General features: G+C 37.9%; 1 protein-coding gene across 1 annotated transcript in view; it reads right to left on the bottom strand.

Annotated features, from left to right (window-relative positions):
* Positions 1 to 10,979: 10,979 nt before the first annotated feature.
* The window catches only part of Cth (Cystathionine gamma-lyase), a 42,240-nt gene continuing 30,584 nt past the window's right edge, over positions 10,980 to 22,635 (bottom strand). Inside the window, exons 4-6 of the mRNA XM_089465327.1 lie at positions 11,776 to 12,043; positions 11,383 to 11,710; positions 10,980 to 11,242 (exon numbers count right to left, since the gene is read on the bottom strand). Coding sequence (XP_089321453.1) covers positions 11,071 to 11,242; positions 11,383 to 11,710; positions 11,776 to 12,043 — 768 coding nt within the window. The 3' untranslated portion in view covers positions 10,980 to 11,070. The remainder of the gene's footprint in view (positions 11,243 to 11,382; positions 11,711 to 11,775; positions 12,044 to 22,635) is intronic.

The raw sequence follows: 22,635 nt of genomic DNA, 5'->3' as shown, positions 1-22,635 counted from the left end.
CTCGTTTTCAACGCGACTGCTCTCTTTTGACGTTTCTTCCATTCTCATCGTCAGTTCCGTGTCGCCACAGCGCAGCGTCGCCCCCACCGCGCACAGGAAATCCATCCCTAAAATAACGTGATCCAACATAGTCGGCATGATGAGCACCGTCATCTGCACTACCTTCTCCGCGAGGGCCACGACTACCTTCATTGTTCGGTTTCGCCTGCGCCTTGCTGTTCGTTTCGCGGCTCCGACGTTTGCGCGCGGAACGGATTTCCAGGCCGACGGACAGTCGGCATCGCCCAAGGCGCCATCGAATGGCTCGCCACGGATTTCCTCTACCAAATCCTTTTTTGGCCCTGGACATTTTCGTACTCCGTCGCCATCTGGGTTAGTTGCGTCAACGTTGTGAAGTCGTGGCGTCTTACGTACAACCGATACTCAGGCGCGGCATTCTCGTACACCCTGTGTAGTTCTTGGGCCGCGCTGTATCTGGCCTGACGTATCAGCAACCTGAGCTCGAGGAAGCTTTCTCCCTGTTGCTGATGACGCGGCCGGATCTGGTCCTCCAGGCGCTCGAAGTATTGCGGCAGCAGGAAGAAGTCCAGAAACTCTCTTTTAAACTCGGTCCAGGTCGCGTCTCTCAGCCCGCTGGTTAAAAGCCACTTCGCCGCCTTGTCGCTGAATATCTCGCTCATCGCTCTCGGCATCCGGCTCTATGCCATACGTTATGGCCCGCTCTTCTACCACCTCTACGAATCCTAACGGGTCCGCCTGGCCGTCATACCTCATGCCCCACTTCCTCACCTGTTCATCCACGCACCAAGGTGTGTGTCTCTCCGGTGGTGATGAGGGCATGGGGTTGCGTAAAGGGGTTCTTGGCGTAGGTGGCGCCGCTCTCGCCTCGTCGACGCCAGGCACTTTTAGCCTCAAGTTTGCCATCGGGGCCGATTCTGGCTCTTGCAATTTACGGAGGTCAGGTTCCGACTTCTGATAGGCGCGCCCCCCCATACTTTCCGCTGCCGGTCCTGGAAGTGTATCTGTCCCTTTAGGGAAACGGGCCTCTATCTCGCCCAGGCGCATCCTCATCCCCGCAGAGTGTTTACCATTTTGTATGTATGCCGACAACCTCTTTCATAGGTCGTCCACCCGACCGTCGCATTCCAGTCCGAGCTCTCGGGTTATTGCCACCAACTCTTCTTTATTGCGGTAGTACACCCAACGCACGCTGAGCCCCGAGGTTTGGCCGTCGCCTCCTTCCATCTTTATCTGAGTTGTACTTTTTTCTTTTCTTTTCTCTGCTTTTCTCTTCTCTTCTCTTCTTATATCGTTTTTATTTTATTTTATTTTATTTTAATTTAATTTAATTTACTTTAGTTTACTTTGATTTAATTTTAATTCAATTTAGTTTAATTTGATTTAATTTTTTTTTTTAATTTAATTCAATTTGGTTTTATTTTATTTTAATTTAATTTAATTTAATTTTAATTTTATTTCTCTTCTCTTCTCTTCTAATATCGTTTTTATTTTATTTTAATTTAATTTAATTTAATTTAGTTTAATTTGATTTAATTTTAATTCAATTTAGTTTAATTTGATTCAAAAAATTTTTTTTAATTTAATTCAATTTGGTTTTATTTTATCTTATTTAAGTTAAATTTTATTGTATTTTAATTTAATTTAATTTTATTTTATCTTATTTTATTTTCTTTTATTTCATTTTGTTTTATTTTATTCTATTTTATCTCCCCTTCGGCCCACTGTGCGCTCCACTTTTATGACCCAGTGACCGTTAATCTATTCCGTCGTGTTGAACCGTGGGGTATATCCGCTCACGAGTCCGCGCGCACCAAGAATAAAATAAACCAAATTCCCCCAATGTATATATATATATATATATATATATTTTTTTTTTTATTATAATTATTATTTTATTTTATTTTATTTTTATTATATTTTATTTTATTGTATTTTAATTTATTTTATTTTATTTATTTAATTTTTTTTCCTTTTTTTTTTTTTTTTAATTTTTATTTCATTCTATTTTATTTCGCCCTTGGCCCACTGTGCGCTCAGTTTTTATGGCCCAGTGACCGCTAATCTATCCTGTCGTGTTGAGCCGTGGGGTATATCCGCTCACGAGGCCGCACACTTAATTAACATTTGTAAATTTTTTTTTTCCCTTTTACATTAATTGTCATATCTGTATATATATACATATATATGCGTATGCGTACATGTATATATATATACACCTACGCGTATATATATATGCGCATATCCGCTTATATGCACACATACACACAAACCTCCGCTTTCTTGCTCCACTTCCTTGCTCTCTTTTTATACACTAATTGTTATATATATACATATATATGTATATGTACTTATATGTGCATGTATATACATATATACACTCACGCGTATATATATATGCTCCTATCCGCTTATATGCATACATATGCACAAACCTTCACTTTCTTGCTCTCACTTTCGCACAACGTTTTCGGCGCGCTGCACTGCAACGCCGTTACGCTTACACCGTTGTTCGCCACCACTACTGCTATGTTCTTTGCTCTCTCGTTGCGTCGATCGGGTACCCGTTGGTATGCTCGACTACGCGCTTCCACGCACTTTTTCCTATGCGAACGCTTCTGCCGTCCAGCTCCCTATATTCGGGCAAGTTTGCGGGTCTTTACGCCGCTAGCTTGCCACACTCTCCTCAGTCAGGTCCCTGCTCGGGCGCCACTTGTAAGGATCCAATTTTCCAGCTGGGGCAGCGTCAGTTTACCCAGGGTGGATACCACAAGAAAATTTGTGATTCGCTGTGACCGGAATTCGGAGAGGGGGGGACATAGGGAACAACGGGGGCAATGCTGAGGGTTTGGCCTCTCAGCGAACGGGCATAGCCGCGTTCTCTACTTTAACTACTCAATGCCGGGATGCGCCTCGGCCAAATGACGAAATATGCAACGAGGAGGGAAGGGGGGAAATGGGATCTACTAGCACCATTAGTTAGTTATTAGTTGCCTGATAGAAATAAAACACACACAGATTCACTTCTTCACAATCTCTTTATTTCACAACTCTCTTAATTTCTTAATCTCGCTATTAACTATGGTCGCGCTCACCCACTAGCCTTCAGTCTCGCTGTCGCTCACTAACTTTCAGTCTCGCTGTCACTCACTCATTAAAACTTCTATCGCTCTCCAGCCACCTCCACACCTCGGCCGCGCGCTCCGCTTCGGCGTCGGCAATGCAACTCACCACAGCTTCGGGCCCTTTGAACTTTTCGCCGCGAATGTCGAAACCATGGTTGCATTGCCGATCGCTGCGACTTGCGCGGGCATTTGAAAACGACTTATGTGAGGTGGCTCATCGAGCCGCCTTACACAGGACATCGGTGCATATCAGCGGCTTAAGCGACTCCTGCACATCTGAGTAAGTTCACGTAGCCGTGCGCAACGCTGTGAACGAGTCGGATAGTAGGAGAGGCCTGTATATCTGAGCGAACCGCCTAGTTTACAGAGCGAGGTCCTGGCGTTTCCCGAATCGTCCCGGTGAACTAGCGTGTTTTAGCACAAAACTCACCCAGCCGGAGTGCGTTAAACCAGCGCTCAGTAGGTTTGCTTCGCTAAAGCCAACCAGCGAACCAGCATAAATTTAAGTGACGTGTACATTTCAAACTTATTAAGAGAATATACATTTGCGCTATAAAACCTAAATTCACAAGTGACTAATTAATATCGCAGGGGCTTCAACAAATAAATTTGTTGGCACGAATCCACAGTCAGCTGAAACTAGCCCAGCTTAGACTCGGGATAAACCAAAGGTTCGTTACACTATCAAATAGCACATGACTATTTAAGCAATCAAAGAGGTTATTCATTTTTTCAATATTGCCGTTGCAACTGCACTGTCTTTGCAATCAGCAAACCCACCTGAATCGATAACAGTGCGTATCATAGAAGCTACACTGTGGCTACAGATTTGTGTGGCAAATTTAACCTTCATTTTTTCAAAACAATTCGGACTGACATGTTTTAAGGTTAATTTCGGACATAAACGAGTTAAATTTGTGGTTTCAGTTTCATATAATTTTGCAAAAAAGTGTCTTTCACTGACACAGTCAAAAAAACTCAGACAGAAACTGTTTTTATCGCGTCTGGCTTAGCTCGCTCGCGCTCTGAGGGAGACAGTTATTTCTGTTTTCGTTTCCTCAAGTCAAACACTGATCATTTGCTTGAGTTAAATGAAGCAATCGGTAAGTTGCGTTTGTATGGGTAATCACGCGCGATTGTTGCGTTCTTTTTGTATGTATGTATGCGTGTATTTACATGCACACGAAGGCAAAAACAATTTCTGCTGAGTTTTTTAGTCAAGAGGGAAAATCGTGTAAGTTTTACGCGACACTCATGTGAGAGCGTCACACGTCTGAGCGAAACAGATGCTAAAGAAAACAGAGAGTGACGCTCAGAGCGAGACGTGTCTGCACAATTTTTTTGGTTATGATGCGAAGAAGAGCATAAACGAAAAAACGATCAACTCTCAATTGCAAGCTCTGATTTTATTATAATTGCTTTTGCCTTACTGTCCTTTCTTTAAAATCTTTCGCTATCCTCTTGAGGAGCATCACTATCCACGACACTAAGTAAACCTTGTTCCGATAACCAAAAACGTATTCTAAATTTCCAAATAGAATATTTTTCGCCGTCAAACGGCTTGATATTACTGCGGCGCCACTGATCTAGCTATGTATATGTGTAAACTACGCTTCTAATATACAACATGCACTCACATATACACAAATGTATACATATGTATATACATATATATGTATTGTCTAAACACACACAACTTTCGACTGCTCGCCGCTGAATTGCGACGCAATTTCTTTTGCGTATATGTAGTACCACTAACCAGAGAACACATAGACTAGACAACTAGTGGAAAGCTTTTTGCACGCTTTTTTTGAGGCTTTAGCACCCCAGACAGCTTTGGACTCGCTCGGCTCCTTACTTTTAGGTTCGAGCTACGAAAAAATACGAACGCACAATCATTTCGCTTCATGCGCTCGACCGAGATAGTCAACTTTTGAACAAAAGATCCCTCTATGCTCAATGTTTCCCTTGCTCTCTCTCTCTCTCTCTCTCTCGATGCTCTCTGCTCTCTCGAATGTGTATATGTATGTATACATGTGAGGCTCACATTGTGAGCACAAGTAGCGCTCACAAGAATTGAAATTTCTTCGCAACAAGAACCCATGTCTTCCCTTCTGAGTGAAGAGTATACCGAACTTTTCAAACCGTTTGCCATGTGTTTTCGTTATTATTTGTGGGAAGGGTATAAAAGGGTTGGTGCGCATAATGAGAATGTTTTCGCGACGAGCATGCACACATACACTGTCCCTTGCTACATGTACTATGAGCATTTGTATGCCTGTGTGCAAAGCCCTTGCTGGCTATAGCAATTTGAAATCCTAGCATTTGCATTTGGTTGATCTTGTGAAGTGCTCACACTTACATAAATATGTTTGATTGTGTGTACGCAGGGGCCTCGATGCTCACAAATGATGGGGTAATCATTGTAGAAGCAATTCAGTGCCTTTATATGTATGTGCGTGTGTGTATGTTTATAAGTGTATGCATGCGACATGAGCATTGACGTGTGCCTACGACAACTTAGAATTGTGTGACCGATTTTGGGTTTTAATTGAAGAGGCGCGCTTACATTTAAGTAGATGATTAACTAAAGTAACAAGTGCACTTCCTATTACTTTTAAAGGTATTTTTTAATTGCATGATTTTTATGACATCTAACAGATGCACTCTTTAAAATGGGTCCGTTTAGCCAGTATATGTATGTATGTACATACATATACTTTTTATTAAAAAGGTAAATTTCACCTGTATATGTGCAGGTACAAAGGGATCGAAAATCGCATTCCAATTTGGCCACTGGGATTGATCAGGTACTACATTTCTAGCAAAAATCATTCTGATAGGCAAACCCACGATCATTGAAATAAAATCATCTACTTAAATATAAGCGCGCCTCTTCCGGTCAAACCCAAAATCGTTCACACAATTCTAAGTTGTCGTAGGCACACGTCAATGCTCATGTCGCATGCATACACTTATAAACATACACACACGCACATACATATAAAGGCACTGAATTGCTTCTACAATGATTACCCCATCATTTGTGAGCATCGCGGCCCCTGCGTACACACAATCAAACATATTTATGTAAGTGTGAGCACTTCACAAGATCGAGCAAATGCAAATGCTAGGATTTCAAATTGCTATAGCCAGCAAGGGCATTGCACACAGGCATACAAATGCTCATAGTACATGTAGCAAGGGACAGTGTATGTGTGCATGCTCGTCGCGAAAACATTTTCATTATGCGCACCAACCCTTTTATACCCTTCCCACAAATAATAACGAAAACACATGGCAAACGGTTTGAAAAGTTCGGTATACTCTTCACTCAGAAGGGAAGACATGGGTTCTTGTTGCGAAGAAATTTCAATTCTTGTGAGCGCTACTTGTGCTCACATGCAGTACATAGTACATGTAGCAAGGGACAGTGTGTGTGTGCATGCTCGTCGCGAAAACATTTTCATTATGCGCACCAACCCTTTTATACCCTTCCCACAAATAATAACGAAAACACATGGCAAACGGTTTGAAAAGTTCGGTATACTCTCCACACATAAGGGAAGGCATGGGTTATTGCTGCGAAGAAATTTCAATTTTCGTGAGCTGCTGCTTGTGCTCACAATGTGAGCCTCACATGTATACATACATATACACATTCGAGAGAGCAGTGAGCATCGAGAGAGAGAGAGAGAGAGCAAGGGAAACATTGAGCATAGAGGGATCTTTTGTTCAAAAGTTGACCATCTCAGTCGAGCGCATGAAGCGAAATGATTGTGCGTTCGTATTTTTTCGTAGCTCGAACCTAAAAGTAAGGAGCCGAGCGAGTCCAAAGCTGTCTGGGGTGCTAAAGCCTCAAAAAAAGCGTGCAAAAAGCTTTCCACTAGTTGTCTAGTCTATGTGTTCTCTGGTTAGTGATACTATTGATGCTAGAGACCTGAAATTTTGTATATATACGCGGGTTGATCACCCACGTCTAACGAGCTATGGTAGATATATGTCAGCCCACAGGGGGCGTGGCAAACCTCAAAAGTTTATATCTCCTACAGTTTAAGAGCTAGAAGCTTCAAATTTGGATAATTTAGTTACTGGTAGCCTCCTCTATCGATGCCCCAAAAATAATTTTTAAGCCTCTTTAGGGGCGTGGCATATCGAAAAATACCCTGTAATTTTCTCATTTTTTGGGCGTAAGAATTCAAATTTTGCATATAGGTAACCAGTTGCTTGTTCTAAGAATTGGCTAAAAATGAGGAGTCTGCGGCCACTAGGGACGTGGCAATCGGCATTTATAGTGCCCGACTTGCGACATTTATATGCGTCAGCCATATATTTATGCATTTGTACATATAAATAAGCTTAATAGATATTCATAATACAAAAAGAAATATTTTTATGAATTAAAAAAATATATATAAAAGAAGCTAAAATAACAAAAATTTTCAATTTACAAAAAGTGTTTTTCGCGGGATTTGAACTCGCACCCAAGCCGAATAGCATGTTCATTTCAAAATATCTAAAATAAAGATCGTCGGCGCTTCAGCCTACAGCACCACCGCGTCGTTTCGATTAACAGTAGTTGGTATGACGTCACATAGCAAAGAAAAGCCAGTGTAGCGGCAGGAAATTAAAAAACAATGCAAAGACAAATCAATCGCAGCGCGATTCTTAGAATATGCTAGAGTACGCAATTATGTGTACATACATACACACATACAAATGAGCGCGTGTATAAGGCTGGAATGCTTGATGCTATGCGTGCAGACTTATAAATATACATATATAAATATGTATGCATTTGCGTATATGTATTTGAGGGCTATTAAAGAAGAAACAAATTTAAACTTATAAAATTATTTGACTAAGAAAAGTATTAAGTGCCATTCAGTCAAGCTCGCACCTTCCCAATAAAATATCTATTTTATAAAAAACGAAATATGTATGAAACAAGTAAGAAAGCTCTAGTCGAGACTGCTCGACTACGGGATCCCCTGAACCCTTGGAGCAATAGATATTTCAATAATTTTTCGCGTCTTTCAGTTTACACAAGAAACACGCACACACACACACACACGTACGCATACACAGGCATACATACACACACACGCATACAGACACAAACGCATACACACACTCACATACACACACAAGTATAAACACGCATGGGCGGCAGTGTGCACTTATTATGGGAACTTAATTGTTTAATAACTTTTTTTATGGAAACTTTTAGATTATGATTATAACATGAATATGCATGTAATTGCCAAAGCACAAGTCTCTAGTATTTGAAATACGCTTTTTACAAAAGTGAGGGTGAGGGGGTGAATTTAAGGGGGGGGGGTAAATTTTAACAAAAACCCATTTTCAATGGGAAATCAGGGTATAATGGTTTTGTTGAAATGTATGTAACAGGGAGAAGGAGGCGTGGCAGACCCCTCAAAGTATATATATTCTTGATCAGGGCGACGAGCTGAGTTGATTTGGCCCTGTCCGTCTGTCCGTCTGTCTGTCTGTTCGTCTGTCCGTATGTATGAACGCGTCGATTTCCGAAGATATAAGAGCTAGAGACTTCAAATTTTTTTTTTTAAATGTCCGTGATTACAGCGCGGATATCAAGTTTATCATTAAAAATCGATAGGTCATCCCGATCTTTTTATCGATAAAAAACCCTTATCGAAAACCAGTTATAAAATTATATCTCCTACACCTTTATTGCTAGTCTCCAAATTTTTAATGTATGCTTATATGCAATTTATACAATTTCGGTTTTTGATAAAATTTACCCCCACCCCCATATCCACTCCTCACCCTCATGTTTGTAAAAAACGTATTTCAAATACTAGAGACGTGCTTTGGCAAGTACATGCATAGCCATGTTATAATCATAATCTGAAAGTTTCATGAAGATCGTATGTCCATAAAAAAAGTTATTAGACAATTAAATTCTCATATTAAGCGCACACTGCAGCCCATGCATGTTTATGCGTGGGTGATTGTGTGTGTATGTGTTTGTGTATGTGTGTATGTATGCGTGTGTGTGTATGTATGCCTGTGTGTGCGTGTGTGTGTGTGTGTGTGTGCGTGTTTCTTGTGTAAGCTGAAAGACGCGAAAATTTATCGAAATATCTATTGCTCGAAGGGTTCAGGGGATCTAGTAGTCGAGCAGTCTCGACTATAACTTTCTTACTTGTTTTGAAATTAAATTCAATTCTTTCTCAGTATTTTCGTCTATCATCAGCCCAAAATTTGCCGTTGGTCTGCCTTGTGAAGTGAGCACATGCATACATACATTTGTGTATGTGTATGCTTGTATGGGATGGCAAGCTAATTGTCTCTGGATTTAGTAGTTTGTAAATTTTGTGTGATTTGAATCGTAGGGTGACTATCAAATGGGCCATTATGACTTAATTAGAAATTTTTGAAAATAATGAGTAAAGCTTGAGTGCAATATGACATATGTATGTATTTCATATATTGCATAGCATTTAATAAAGTTAGTAGTGAAAATGTGTATAAAATAATTTTAATGATATATAATTATTTACGGATATAAACACATTTATAAACATGATTAGCAATAATAATATATAAATGTACTTATGTACATAACTATGTATGTTCATACATAGTACATCTGTGTAAAGTGGTTATGACAGTCCGTAAGACCGACCAAATGCAAATGCTCTTACTCAAAAGGAAAGAGCTGGGACCGTCGCGAAGAAATTTAAATTTTTGTGCGCTGCTGAGCTTCATGATTTGAGAGCCCACAGAGAGAGAGAGAGAGAGAGAGAGAGAGAGAGAGAGAGAGAGAGAGAGAGAGAGAGAGAGAGAGAGAGAGAGAGAGAGAGAGGAGAGAGAGAGAGAGAGAGAGAGAGAGAGAGAGAGAGAGAGAGCGCGAGAGAGAGAGAGAGAGAGACAGAGGGAGAGTAAGACAAAAAACGCAAAGCGCATGCATGACCATCTCGTTTGCGTGCTTAGAGCGCACTGATTTCGTCGTGCTATCTTTCATTACCCGAGCCAGCCAATACCAAGCCGAGCGAATACGAAGTTGGCCGGGACCTGCTACACAGATTTTGCGGCGTGGAAAAACGTTGCTCTACATGTCTAGTCTATGTGTTGTTTGGTCAGTGGTTGTAGTTAGTGTGTTCACTTTTATAGATTAATTTGTTATTTCGGAACGTTTTTGTTCGATATCGGATGCGCCAATTAGGGATTTAAAATACCAGATTTTTATATTTTAAACACTTTATTTTAATTCGAATTTATTTGGAGAACTGTAGTTCTCTTACAGTTGAATCTTAAGACGACCCATAAAAAATTGTCCCAGTGCATATAAATGACTGGTATGGTTTTATTATTTTGTTAATTTTTTATTTGAAGCGGAAGCGGTAGTGACACAAATGCCACTTTTGCTATGGCAAGCAGTTCTTTTGAAAGTGCTTTGGCACGATTATACTGATCTCATACTTTTTTTCTAATACTGTGTTTTTGACCCAAGTACTTACGTTCGATCATGCTGACTTCTTCTTTATCAGCATTATCGTATAAAAGTGTTTTGTTTCAGAACAATCGTTGGTTTTATAGCTCGTGCGTATGCCTGTGTATATCCGTGTGTGGCATGTGTGAATAAATATTGGAATATCAGTTGCTCGAAAGGTTCAGCGGATCCCGCAGTTGAACAGACTCGACTAGAGCATCTGACTTGTTTATGTAACAGTCAAGCGTGACTGATCCCATAAAGTATGAATCGATATAGCCATGTCCGTGTGTCCGTCCGTCCATCCAATCAGTAATAAAATAAATGTTTACTTTAATATCATGGAAAAATGCCCCGAATGTTAAAAAAAAAGGTTTAATTACATCATATACTACAAATTTATATATATCAATTTTTTTCACATTTTACCATTTTACACAAAATTTTAGCCTAATTTGATTTATCTTGAGTTTCAACTTGGGCTGCAATATCCAAAGCACAACCTAGATCGTTTATTAAATCATCAGAGTCCTCTAGCCCGACTGACAAACGAATAAGAGCATCAGTAATACCCAACGCTTTTCGGTCTTCAAAAGGAACAGAGGCGTGTGTCATGATTGATCTAAAAAATAAGTTGAAAAAGTCTCAGTGCATTATGTAGAATATAGCATATAATATTATAAATTAAGTGCGTTGTCTCAATTTGAGTCAACAATTAAATGATGTGTTCTTCTACATTATCTAATATTTACGAATACTTACGGTAACTCAGCCAAACTTTCGTATCCTCCAAGACTCTCGGCTAATGTAAACACCTTTAGGGCTTTTAAAAATGCTGTAGAATGCTTTAGGGATCCTTTGATATAAAAGGAAAATACTCCACTATAGCCATATGTTTGTTTAAGAGCAATAGAATGATGTGGATGGGATTCCAGCGCTGGATGGAGAACTTTTTCAACAAAATTATGCGATTCAAGAAATTTTGCAATCTCGAGTGCATTTTGCTGATGTTTTTGCATGCGCAATGATAATGTTTTCAGACTGCGGTTAACTTGATAACAATCAAACGGAGATGGAACAATACCAACCGCTGAAATAATAAATAATATAAAATAATAAATAAATACTAATTTTGAATAATAGGTTTAGTTTTACCGTTTTGTAAAAATTTTAATCTAGTATATAGATCGCCACAGTTCATTGTTATTCCTCCCATAACAACATCCGTATGCCCATTCATATATTTTGATAATGAATAGCAAACTAGATCTGCCCCCAAATCGAGAGGTCTTTGAAAGTATGAGGTAAGAAATGTATTGTCTACTGCTACTATTATATCTCCAACCTGATGGCATATTTTTGCAATCGCTTCGATGTCCGCTACTTTTATAAGTGGATTTGTAGGTGATTCAATCCAAACCAGCTAAAAAAGAAATTGAATACAAATATAGTTTTAAATATATAGATTTTTTTTAATTTTATTTAAGGATATTGACAATACTAGAGTCAACTAAAACTGTTGAAAAACCAGGCCCGAAATAAGATTACACAGTAGTTGTTATACTTTGTATTACGACTTATATTTTGATTTAAGCACGGCACAGCACATCGATCTACACAGCTCAAGAATCGCAACAAGACAAATCGCGACGCAGCAACATTCAATGCGTGCTAGTCAAATTCGTCAGACAAATTCTAGACTAGCGTCGCGACTCGCGACATTCAACATTACGATCGATGTTGCTTTTGCATGAAAATGAATTTCACAATGTTGCAAACTATTGTTATATGCTGCAACATGAGTGTTTCAAAACATAGTGATGAAATTTAATATTCAACACACCTCCTCAAAAGAAACATCGATATAACAAAAATTTAATTTAAAAAAAAATTATGATACATTAATTTAATTGTACATGATTTCTTAACTCACTGTGCTGTACCTTTCTGGGGAGTAATTACAATAACATGGTCCAACATTCGTTGCGACGGATTGGGGAAACCCAGACAAAACCCAACCAGACCATTTTAAATAATACTAATATTATTTAAATTTCAATTGAAAATTAAAGAAAAATTAAACTAAGATAAGAATTTAACATTCAATATGAATTCAAGAAACAAAAATAGATTCCATACAAAAAGCTTCATAGAGCATTTTGTTAGTTAATCTTCAGTCAGACAAATCTGATCACGCAGACTTAGGAATCTCATTGCTGGTAGAGGCTTTGTCATCATATACGCCAGCTGAACATTTGTAGAAATAAACTCAACAATAATTAGTTTATTTGCAATTTGTTCCCGTGAAAAATGATATTTAATATCAATGTGTTTCGTGCGTTTGTGGCATGTTGGGTTATTCGCAATGTTAATGCAACCTTGGTTGTCTTCATAGATTTTAATTGGCTTGTATATTTTAAACTTTATTCCTTGCATTAATGACTTAAGCCATAAAGCTTCCCTGACTGCTTCAAATAAAGCCATGTATTCTGCTTCTGCAGAAGAAGCCGCTACTGAATTTTGTTTCCCACAATTCCAGCAAATCAGATTTAAGTCAAACATTTTAAATATGTACCCAGTCGTACTTTTCCTGTCACTTTCAAAACCTGCCCAATCCGAGTCAGCATATCCAACAATAACATTCTCAAAGTTTGAACTGTTAACATACGTTAATTTCAAATCAATTGTACCTTTCAGGTATCTAAGAACTCTTTTCAGGCATTGCCATAGTTCTTTGTTATTTTTGCTGGCATATCTGCTCAAAATGCTTACTGATGTACATAAATCAGGGCGCGTACATTATCATTATGTACATAAGGCAACCAATAAAGTTTCGACAAGGAGCATCGCATTCCTCCTCTGAGTTTAATGCTTCATAATTAAGTTTATTTGCAAGTGGGGTACTAACTGGCTTAGACTCATGCATATTAAATCTTTCTAAAGCGTTTTTAATATAAGTTGACTGACAAAGACTTAACCTATCTCCACTCCTGCCTATTTTAGTTCCAATAAAAATTTATTTTCCATTAAATCAATCATCCTAAATTTGCCCTTTAAAAATGATTTAAAATTAGACATAGTTTCGAGGTTTTCGTTGCTATAATTATGTCGTCTACATATAAAAGTACATAAATATTTTTTAAAATGTCTCCATTATCAATTATATAACTGTCAACTTCAGAGCTTACAAATCCAATTTCTTTCAGTGCTTTTTCAAACACCTATAACAAACATGAGAGAGTTCTCAGTGAGAGTTAACAGACGTGTTTACTATTGTGCTCTTCAATTATTCTTGTTTTCTTAGTTAATTATTCTTATTAAATTTCACATAATTGCGGTTCGGTTGTATATAGCAAATATCTATATTTTCCTGTGCAAGGTTTGATCCGTTGTTCACTGTGTTTTTAATAATTTGCTTTTTATACCCTGAACCCATTGAAAATGGGAAATCAGGGTATAATGGTTTTGTGAAAAAGTATGTAACGGGCAGAAGGAGGCGTGGCAGACCCCACAAAGTATATATATTCTTGATCAGCGTGACGAGCTGAGTCGATATAGCCCTGTCCGTCTGTCCGTCCGTCCGTCCGTCCGTATGAGTGCGTCGATCTCAGAAGTTATAAGAGCTAGAGAGCTGAAATTTGGCATGCATACTCGTGTGTACCATACGCAGTACGAGTTTGCTTTATTTTTTCGATAATTCGTCCGATAACTTTTTTATCGAGAATAATCGAAAAATTGATTTTGTTTTTTCAGTCTAATTTGAACATTTTTAGACCTGGAGTCTTTAAATTTGTGTTGTATATAAAGTTAATCGATACAAAGATTTTGTGATTTACAGATTTTGGATACCACGCCCCCTTCTCCCCCAATTTTTAAAAAACGCATTTCAAGTACTAGAGACTTGTGCTTTGGAATGTACACACATTTTAACCATATGATTACACTCTGAAAGTTTCATTAAGATCATATGTTTACAAAAGAAATTATTCGACAAATAAATTCTCATAATATTGCCCACACTGCAGCGCAGCCCAAGCGCAGTCGCTGCTTACTACGCAGTTAGCAGAGCGCAGGCTTATGCGTGCGTGTGGATGCATCTGTATGTATGTGTGCATAAAAGAAGTGCAGAATGATTAGAATATCAGATTAGAGGGTTCAGGGTATCTCCTAGTCGAGCAGTCTCGACTAGAGCTTTCTTACTTGTTTAATTTGTGAAGCTTTGTGTGCAGTGTCGGTTCATTAGTTTCATTATTTGCATTTCTGCTTTAGTGTTTCTATTTGTTGGCGCTCTCCCCAGTTCACTCTTTCTAAGTTTGTGTGAGTGTGTGCATAAGTTGCTCTCACTATCTACGGTTGTTGTATTTGCCTCTCTTGAATCTTTGATTTTTGTGGTGTGCAAGTATACTCTCTCGCTGAGGACTTTTGATCTGCTCTGTTGTTGACTCGCTCTCTCAACATATATTTTCGTTGCGCTCTGTAACGGCTGTTTGTTGTTGGACTCGCTCTCAACACATTTATACCTCTCTTGGTGCTTACATTTCTGTTTACATTCAGTAATTTTGTGATCTATCCCAATTGCCAATATGAGTTGCTGCAAAAAAGCTTGCACTTTCAGGCAAACAGTTGATTCTGCACAAGCGCAATTTATAAGTTGCTGGCTGTGTGATAACATGATGCATACTAAGTGTGCAGGTCTTACTGGGCGTGAATATGACAAGATTATGTCTACTTCTAAAGCTGGTAGTGGAGGCATACGCTGGTCTTGTCCGATTTGCTTGGAAAAACAAATAAACTTTTCTAAAATGTATAGTGCTGTGAGGGCTCAATTTTTAAAACTGAGGAAGATTTCTATGCAGTTGACCAGTGACATGGCTGCTGCTGAGGAAATCTTAAATCAGTACGGCTTTGAAAGTCCTCTCTCTCAATTGGATACTCCTTTGTCGTCGGTAACTCCTTCTGTAATAGTACCGTCACCTAATTCGCTTGCTCCTCCCTCACCTTGCGCTTCTGTTTTGTCGTCGGCTCCCAATTCTCTAGATCCTCCTTCACCTTGTCCCATATCTGTTTCTCCTATTGAGGCTTCTATTGAAACTCAAGCCCCTGTCCCAAATTTGGATGTTACTTCTATTGTTGCTCAAACAAAGAGTGACAATAAGTCAGCCTCTCAGAGCATTACCTTATCTGTTGTCTCTCCTAGAAAGCAAGTTTTCTTATCTAGGCTTTCATCTGACACTACCATTGAGGCAGTATCGGCTTTTATCTCAAATAAGATTCCGGCTAATGTTTTTATATCGAAGTTTAGTTTTGCGACACCGCGTGAAATTGCTTCGTTCAAAATCAATGTGCCTGTAGAATACTTTAAAACCCTTTGTGATCCTAATTTCTGGCCACCTCATGTAGTTGTTCATGAATTTAAACCCAAAAATCGTAACAGATCGATGCCCATTTCAGTAAATTTACCTTCGGTGCAGTCTTCATCAAACGTTGTACCAAAAAACTAAATTACTTACAAACCTCTTCTCAGCTGTCCCTGATTTATCAAAATGTACGTGGCTTAAACTCAAAACTTAAAAGTCTTTTCTTGCATAGTTTCAGTGTACAATATGATATTATCGCTTTCACTGAAAAATGGCTAAGTAGTAATATTCATAATAGTGAAATTCTTTCAAGTAATTTCACTATTTATCGACTCGACCGTTCGTCGCGCAGAGGTGGTGGGGTGTTAATTGCGGGTAAGTCCATTATCCACTCTGAATTGTTTACCTTTTCGTCCCTTCATGATGTGGAGATTATAGCGGTTAAATTAACTCTCCCATCGTGCTCATTATACATCACATGTTCTTATATCCCTCCCTCTTCTGATGTACAAGTTTATGCTCACCACATAAATTGTATTAAACAAGTTAATGAACATGTAAATGATAGAGATTGTCTTCTTGTGTTGGGTGATTTTAATATTCCGAACACTTTTTGGTCTTCAACTTGTAATGCAAATTACTTTATTCCGACAATTGATCACTATCTTTTTGATGAATTGTTTAACCTGTCTATGTTTCAGATGAACTCTATTTCAAACCATCTTAATCGCACTCTTGATCTTGTGTTTGTTAATCATGATTCGCTCATTAATGTCGCGAGATCAACTCCTTTCTCCTTACCTGAGGATATATATCACCCCACTTTAGAGGTTTTATTAACTATCGATAATCCTCCCTCTACTACACCAATGCCTTCTAAACTTAGTCGCTGTTATTAGATATTATTTTATATGAATCGGTTGATATTAATTTAGCAGCATCGTTTTTTTATTCTACCTTAAACTCTATTCTGGATGTTTGTGTATTTATGTGTATCTCCGCCGTATTTCGCCAGTTTCAAATAAGCCACCTTGGTTCACCAAAACTCTGTCGAACTTGAGAAACATTAAAACTAAATGTTTTAAAAATTACAAAAAGTCTGGTTCAAGTATTGACTGGTCCAAATATTCCATTGCCAAGTCAAACTTCAATCTTTTAAATTCTAGCTGTTATGAGAATTATCTTACACGTTGCAAACGTCAGTTTACTCGAGATCCCAAACAATTTTTCTCATTTGTAAACTCGAAGCGTAAATCCTCTGGTTTGCCGTCCTCATTTGTCCTTGGAGGTGAAAAAACATGCAATGATCAGGATTCCTCTGATCTATTTGCTGATTTTTTTCAATCCACTTATTCTTCTCCTGATCTCTACAGCAACTCATATCCTTATTCTCTTCCTGAATATGGATCTATAAATACTCCCAAAGTTACTGCATCCTCTCTGGCTGCAGCCATTAGGACATTGAAATCATCTTTCTCTCCTGGTGCTGATAATATTCCTAGTTGTGTGATTAAAGAGTGCAGTGTTTCTCTTCAGTCACAATTACTAAAATTGTTTAACTTGTCCTTGGATACTTCTGTGTTCCCTTCAATTTGGAAAGAATCTTTTATCATTCCCTTATATAAAAAAGGTGGAAGATCTGATATTTCCAATTATAGAGGCATCGCGAAATTATCTGCTATTCCGAAGTTATTTGAGAAAATCATAACATCGGCCTTGCAGCATTTTTGCAAATCGATTATTCAACCATCTCAACATGGTTTTGTTCAAAATCGATCTACGTCCTCTAATTTACTTGAGTTCACTTCGCTTTTCCAAAAAAATGCAAACCGATGTTATTTATACGGACTTCAGTAAAGCATTTGACTCAGTACATCATCACATACTAATTCTTAAGCTTGAACGCTTAGGATTTTCACCCAGTCTTGTCTCTTGGATTTCATCCTATTTAACGGGTAGAACCCAAAGAGTCTTGCTGAGAACAGCTATGTCTAAACTTATCTTTGTTTCGTCTGGTGTACCTCAGGGTAGCCATTTGGGCCCATTGCTCTTTTCCCTTTTTATAAACGACCTTCCTAGTTGTATCTCGTACTCCACTATATTTATGTATGCTGATGATGTAAAACTTTGCCTTCCATACTCCAGGGCAAATGGACATCTTCACCTTCAAGATGACCTAAATGCATTTCAACTTTGGTGTGTGGCAAACCAGCTTGACCTAAATTGCTCAAAGTGTATGACAATGACCTTCAGTCGTACCGTTCTTCTAATTGTTGATTATAAAATTAGCAATATTTCCTTACGACGCATCTTTACAGTCAAAGATCTTGGTGTGTTCTTTGACTGTAAACTTAACTTTAATCTTCATATTTTTACCATCATTAATGAAGCCAAAAGTGTGCTTGGCTTTATTAAACGTTGGTCTAAGGAATTTAAAGATCCTTTTATTACCAAGCGCTTATTTACTTCGCTTGTGCGTCCTATTCTAGAGTATTGCTCTGTCGTATGGTCTCCGCAACATAAACTGTATCAGGATCGTATCGAATCGGTCCAAAAACAGTTTCTTCTCTTTGCCTTAAGAGAGCTTAGATGGGACAGTAATTTACGATTACCGTCTTATCATAGTAGGCTCCAGCTAATTGATCTTCCATCGCTAACCAATCGCAGAACAATTTTAGGAATTGTTTTTCTGCATAAATTGATTAGTGGTGATATTGATTCGTCCTCTTTGTTGGGTCGTCTAAATTTTTTGGTTCCGTCCCGAGCAACTAGACACTATCGTCCGCTTCATTTACCTGTGTGCACTAGGGATTATTCTTTGCACAGTGCGTTTCATGTTCTTTGTGTTAATTTTAATAAATATTATCACGTTTTTTCCTTAGAGCTCTCTCCTAAAATAAAAAGTGTACTATCAGCTTATCTTAGGGAAATCACTCACAATGCCCAGGCATAAGCATTGGCATACGTTTTTGCTGCTAATGTTGTGTTAGTGATTTCTCAATTCTATTCTTATACTCTATTTTTGGCTCTTCCCTTTCTCTTTTCTTTTTATTATTTCTTATTCTTTTTATTAACTTTTCTTGCAACTTCTTTTATTACCGTCCTTTTTCTTTTTCTATACTTTATCTCTTCTTATTTTCTTTTTTTTATTATTGTTTTTTTAACTTTTATTTATTTATTTTTTTTTTTTTTTATATTATTATTATTATTTTTATTATTATTTTAAGAATTATTTTAATTGTGCTAGATATTGTTAATAACCAACATTTTAATATTTTATTTTTTTAAGTTTCTTACTAACACTTTCTTTTCATAGCTTCAATAGTATCACTGACCATATTTGGCTGTGAGACGTGGGCATAGCCGGCCGGACTGGCAAATAAAATACCCCCATCGGGTTGGTGTTACTATTTGAAATTATATCGTGTACTTTGTATAGGCTTTTTTAAATTAAAATTGACTCTCGTTTTTGTCAATAGCTTTAAGAAATAAATAAATAAATAAATCTAGCTGCTTGCTTTAGTCCATAAAGAGCTTTATTTAATTTACAAACTTTATCATTTCCATATGATAGGCCTTGAGGAACAAGCATATAAATTTCCTCTTTAAGTTCTCCATTTAAAAATGCGGTCTTAAGGTCCATGTGGTGACCTTTCAAATCAAATTGATTTGACAGAGATAGTATAAGACGCAAGCTAGAGCTAGTATAAGACGCAAGCTAGATGCTAGAGCAAATGTTTCCTCATAATCAAGCATGTATTCCTGTGTAAAACCTCGAGCTACAAGTCTCGCCTTATATTTGGTTGGACTTCCAAATTTATCATGCTTTATCGAGAAAACCCACTTACTATCGACTAAATTCTTATTTTCTGGTCTATCTACAATAGTCCATGTTTCAATTTGATAATGAGACTCCAGCTCTTCTTTTATAGCTTTCCTCTAGTTTGCCTTATCAGCCCTATTCGTGATTTCATCAAATGACTTGGGAACATTATTGGGTAAATTCTGTGCATTCATTAAACAGCTGTTTAAAAGTTTGTAAGACGTCGCTGGTTTGTTCATTAACCTTTCACTTCGTCTAACATCACATTGCTTACCAATGGATTCCACACCAACACATGGTGTTTCAAGAGAATTAGACTGATCATCTGATACACATATATCAGCATTTTTTCCGTACTCTCATTACGGATGCCCTTCTGGCCTTTATGCTCCTTATTAGGAATGGCAATGAGGTCCACATTCAGCAAATCTGAATTTTTGCAATCCTTACTCTCATTAAGGATATTATCTTAAGGATATTATGCTCCTTATCTTCATTAAGGACGTTAATGAGGTCTGCATTCAGCAAATCTGAAATTTCACAATCCTTACTCTTATTAAGGATATCATCATGACCATTAGGGCTTCATGTTTCTTATTCTCATTCAGGAACCCAAAATCTGCAACAGAATCTTCATCAGCTCTAGAATTCATTGTAGCTTCATCTACAATAACATCTCTTGCAACCACAAACTTTCTTGCGCTCAAATCCCAAAGTCGAAAACCATTTGGCTCAAAACCAACAAGAATGGCTTTAGATGATTTATCATCGAACTTTCTTTTTCTCACCTTTTGATGAACATACACAATAGAGCCAAACACCTTTAAATATTTTAAATTTGGATTCTTGTTGTGCTACATTTCATATGGAGTTTTATTGTGGCCCCTTAGTGCACTACTTGGGAGTCTATTTATTAAATAAGTAGCTGTTAAAATACCTTCACCCCAGAACATTTTATTCATTTGTGCGCCATTTACCATGGTGCGAGCCTTTTCAGTTAATGTTCTTATCATGCGTTCTGCAACACCATTTTGCTGAGGGGTATGAGGTACTGTTAAATGGTAGCTTATTCCCTTATCTACACAAAATTGTCGCATTTCGTTGGATAAATACTCCCTTCCATTATCTATATATAGCTTGGCAACTTTCAAACTGAAATGAGCCTCGCTTTCTGCTATAAAGTCTTTAAACATTGCAAAAATATCTGATTTATGGGTCAAAAGATATGTTACGCAATAGTGTGTATATTGATCAATAAATACAGCGTAATAACTTTTGCCATCTACAGTAGAAGGTGTTATCGGACCACATACATCGGAATGGATAATAAACAAAAGTCTTCTAATATATTCCCTATTTTTATACCCTGAACCCATTGAAAATGGGAAATCAGGGTATAATGGTTGAAAAAGTATGTAACGGGCAGAAGGAGGCGTGGCAGACCCCACAATATATATATATATTCTTGATCAGCGCGACGATCTGAGTCGATATAGCCCTGTCCGTCTGTCCGTCCGTCCGTCCGTCCGTCCGTATGAGTGCGTCGATCTCAGAAGTTATAAGAGCTAGAGAGCTGAAATTTGGCATGCATACTCTTGAGTACCATACGCAGTACGAGTTTGCTTTATTTTTTCGATAAATCGTTCGATAACTTTTTATCGAGAATAATCGAAAAATTGATTTTGTTTTTTTAGCCTAATTTGAACATATTTAGACCTGGAGTCTTCAAATTTGCGTTGTATATAAAATTAATCGATACAAAGATTCTGTAATTTACAGATTTTGGATACCACGCCCCCTTCTCCCCCAATTTGTAAAAAAACATTTGAACTACTACACACATATTCACCATATGATTACGCTCTGAAAGTTTCATTAAGATCGTTATTATTCAACAAATAAACTCTCATAATATTGCCCACACTGCAGCGCAGCCCAAGCGCAGTCGCTGCTTACTGCGCAGTTAGTGTGCATGTATGTGTGCATAAAATAAGTGCAGAATGATTAGAATATCAGCTTGGAGGGTTCAGGGTATCTCCTACTCGAGCAGTCTCGACTGGAGCTTTCTTACTTGTTAGATTATTAATTTGTACATTTTTCAAGAGATGAGTATCTTCAAACATATTATGTCTCTTGATTTCTAAAAATTTACCTTTACTTAAATGCCCCAACCTTTCATGCCACAAACGATATTCTTTATTTGTATTATTTTTATGCATTACATATGCTCTATGGCATAGCTCAAAGTCTATAATGGGAACGTTATCTTCCAGAATCACTTGCCCATCTTTTCTGGCCTTCACACCTCCTGGATGAAACTCGATTGTTACTCCAAAATCTTGCATTCTTTTCTTTCTTTACAAAACAAAACATCCTCCAGAGTGACATCGACTTGGCTACTGCTGCGTAGCTTAACTATGCCTTTTGATGTGGCATATATGTACATATTCGCCACACTTTGCCACTGCAATACCAATAGGGAGTTCCACATCAATATGATCAGCATACAGACTTTTGCTGTTGCTCTTGCTGTCGCTCCTGAGTCCAAAATAAATGACACACCGCCTCATGAAGGCGATTGCTTGCTGTGGTACAACCGATGCTGCTTGTATCTGCTTTTCGTTTTCTTTATTATTACTTGGCTTTAGCTTTTTAAATTTAAAGCAATCTTTCTGGAAGTGTCCCTTCTTTCCACAAAAATAGCAATTCATATTTGATTTTGATTTAGGTTTGTTTGAACAAAATGTTTTTCGGTTTTTATTTGAACTTATATTTCTTTTATTTTTAGGAGAAACTTTACTACTTATAGCCTGTAAAACTTTGGTACTTGTGTCT

Source organism: Drosophila arizonae, chromosome 3, assembly GCF_054131065.1.
Source record: "Drosophila arizonae isolate 15081-1271.41 chromosome 3, UAZ_ARI_1.0, whole genome shotgun sequence".
In the NCBI taxonomy this organism is placed as follows: Eukaryota; Metazoa; Arthropoda; class Insecta; order Diptera; family Drosophilidae; genus Drosophila; species Drosophila arizonae.
This window is presented reverse-complemented; position numbering and strand designations above follow the sequence as displayed.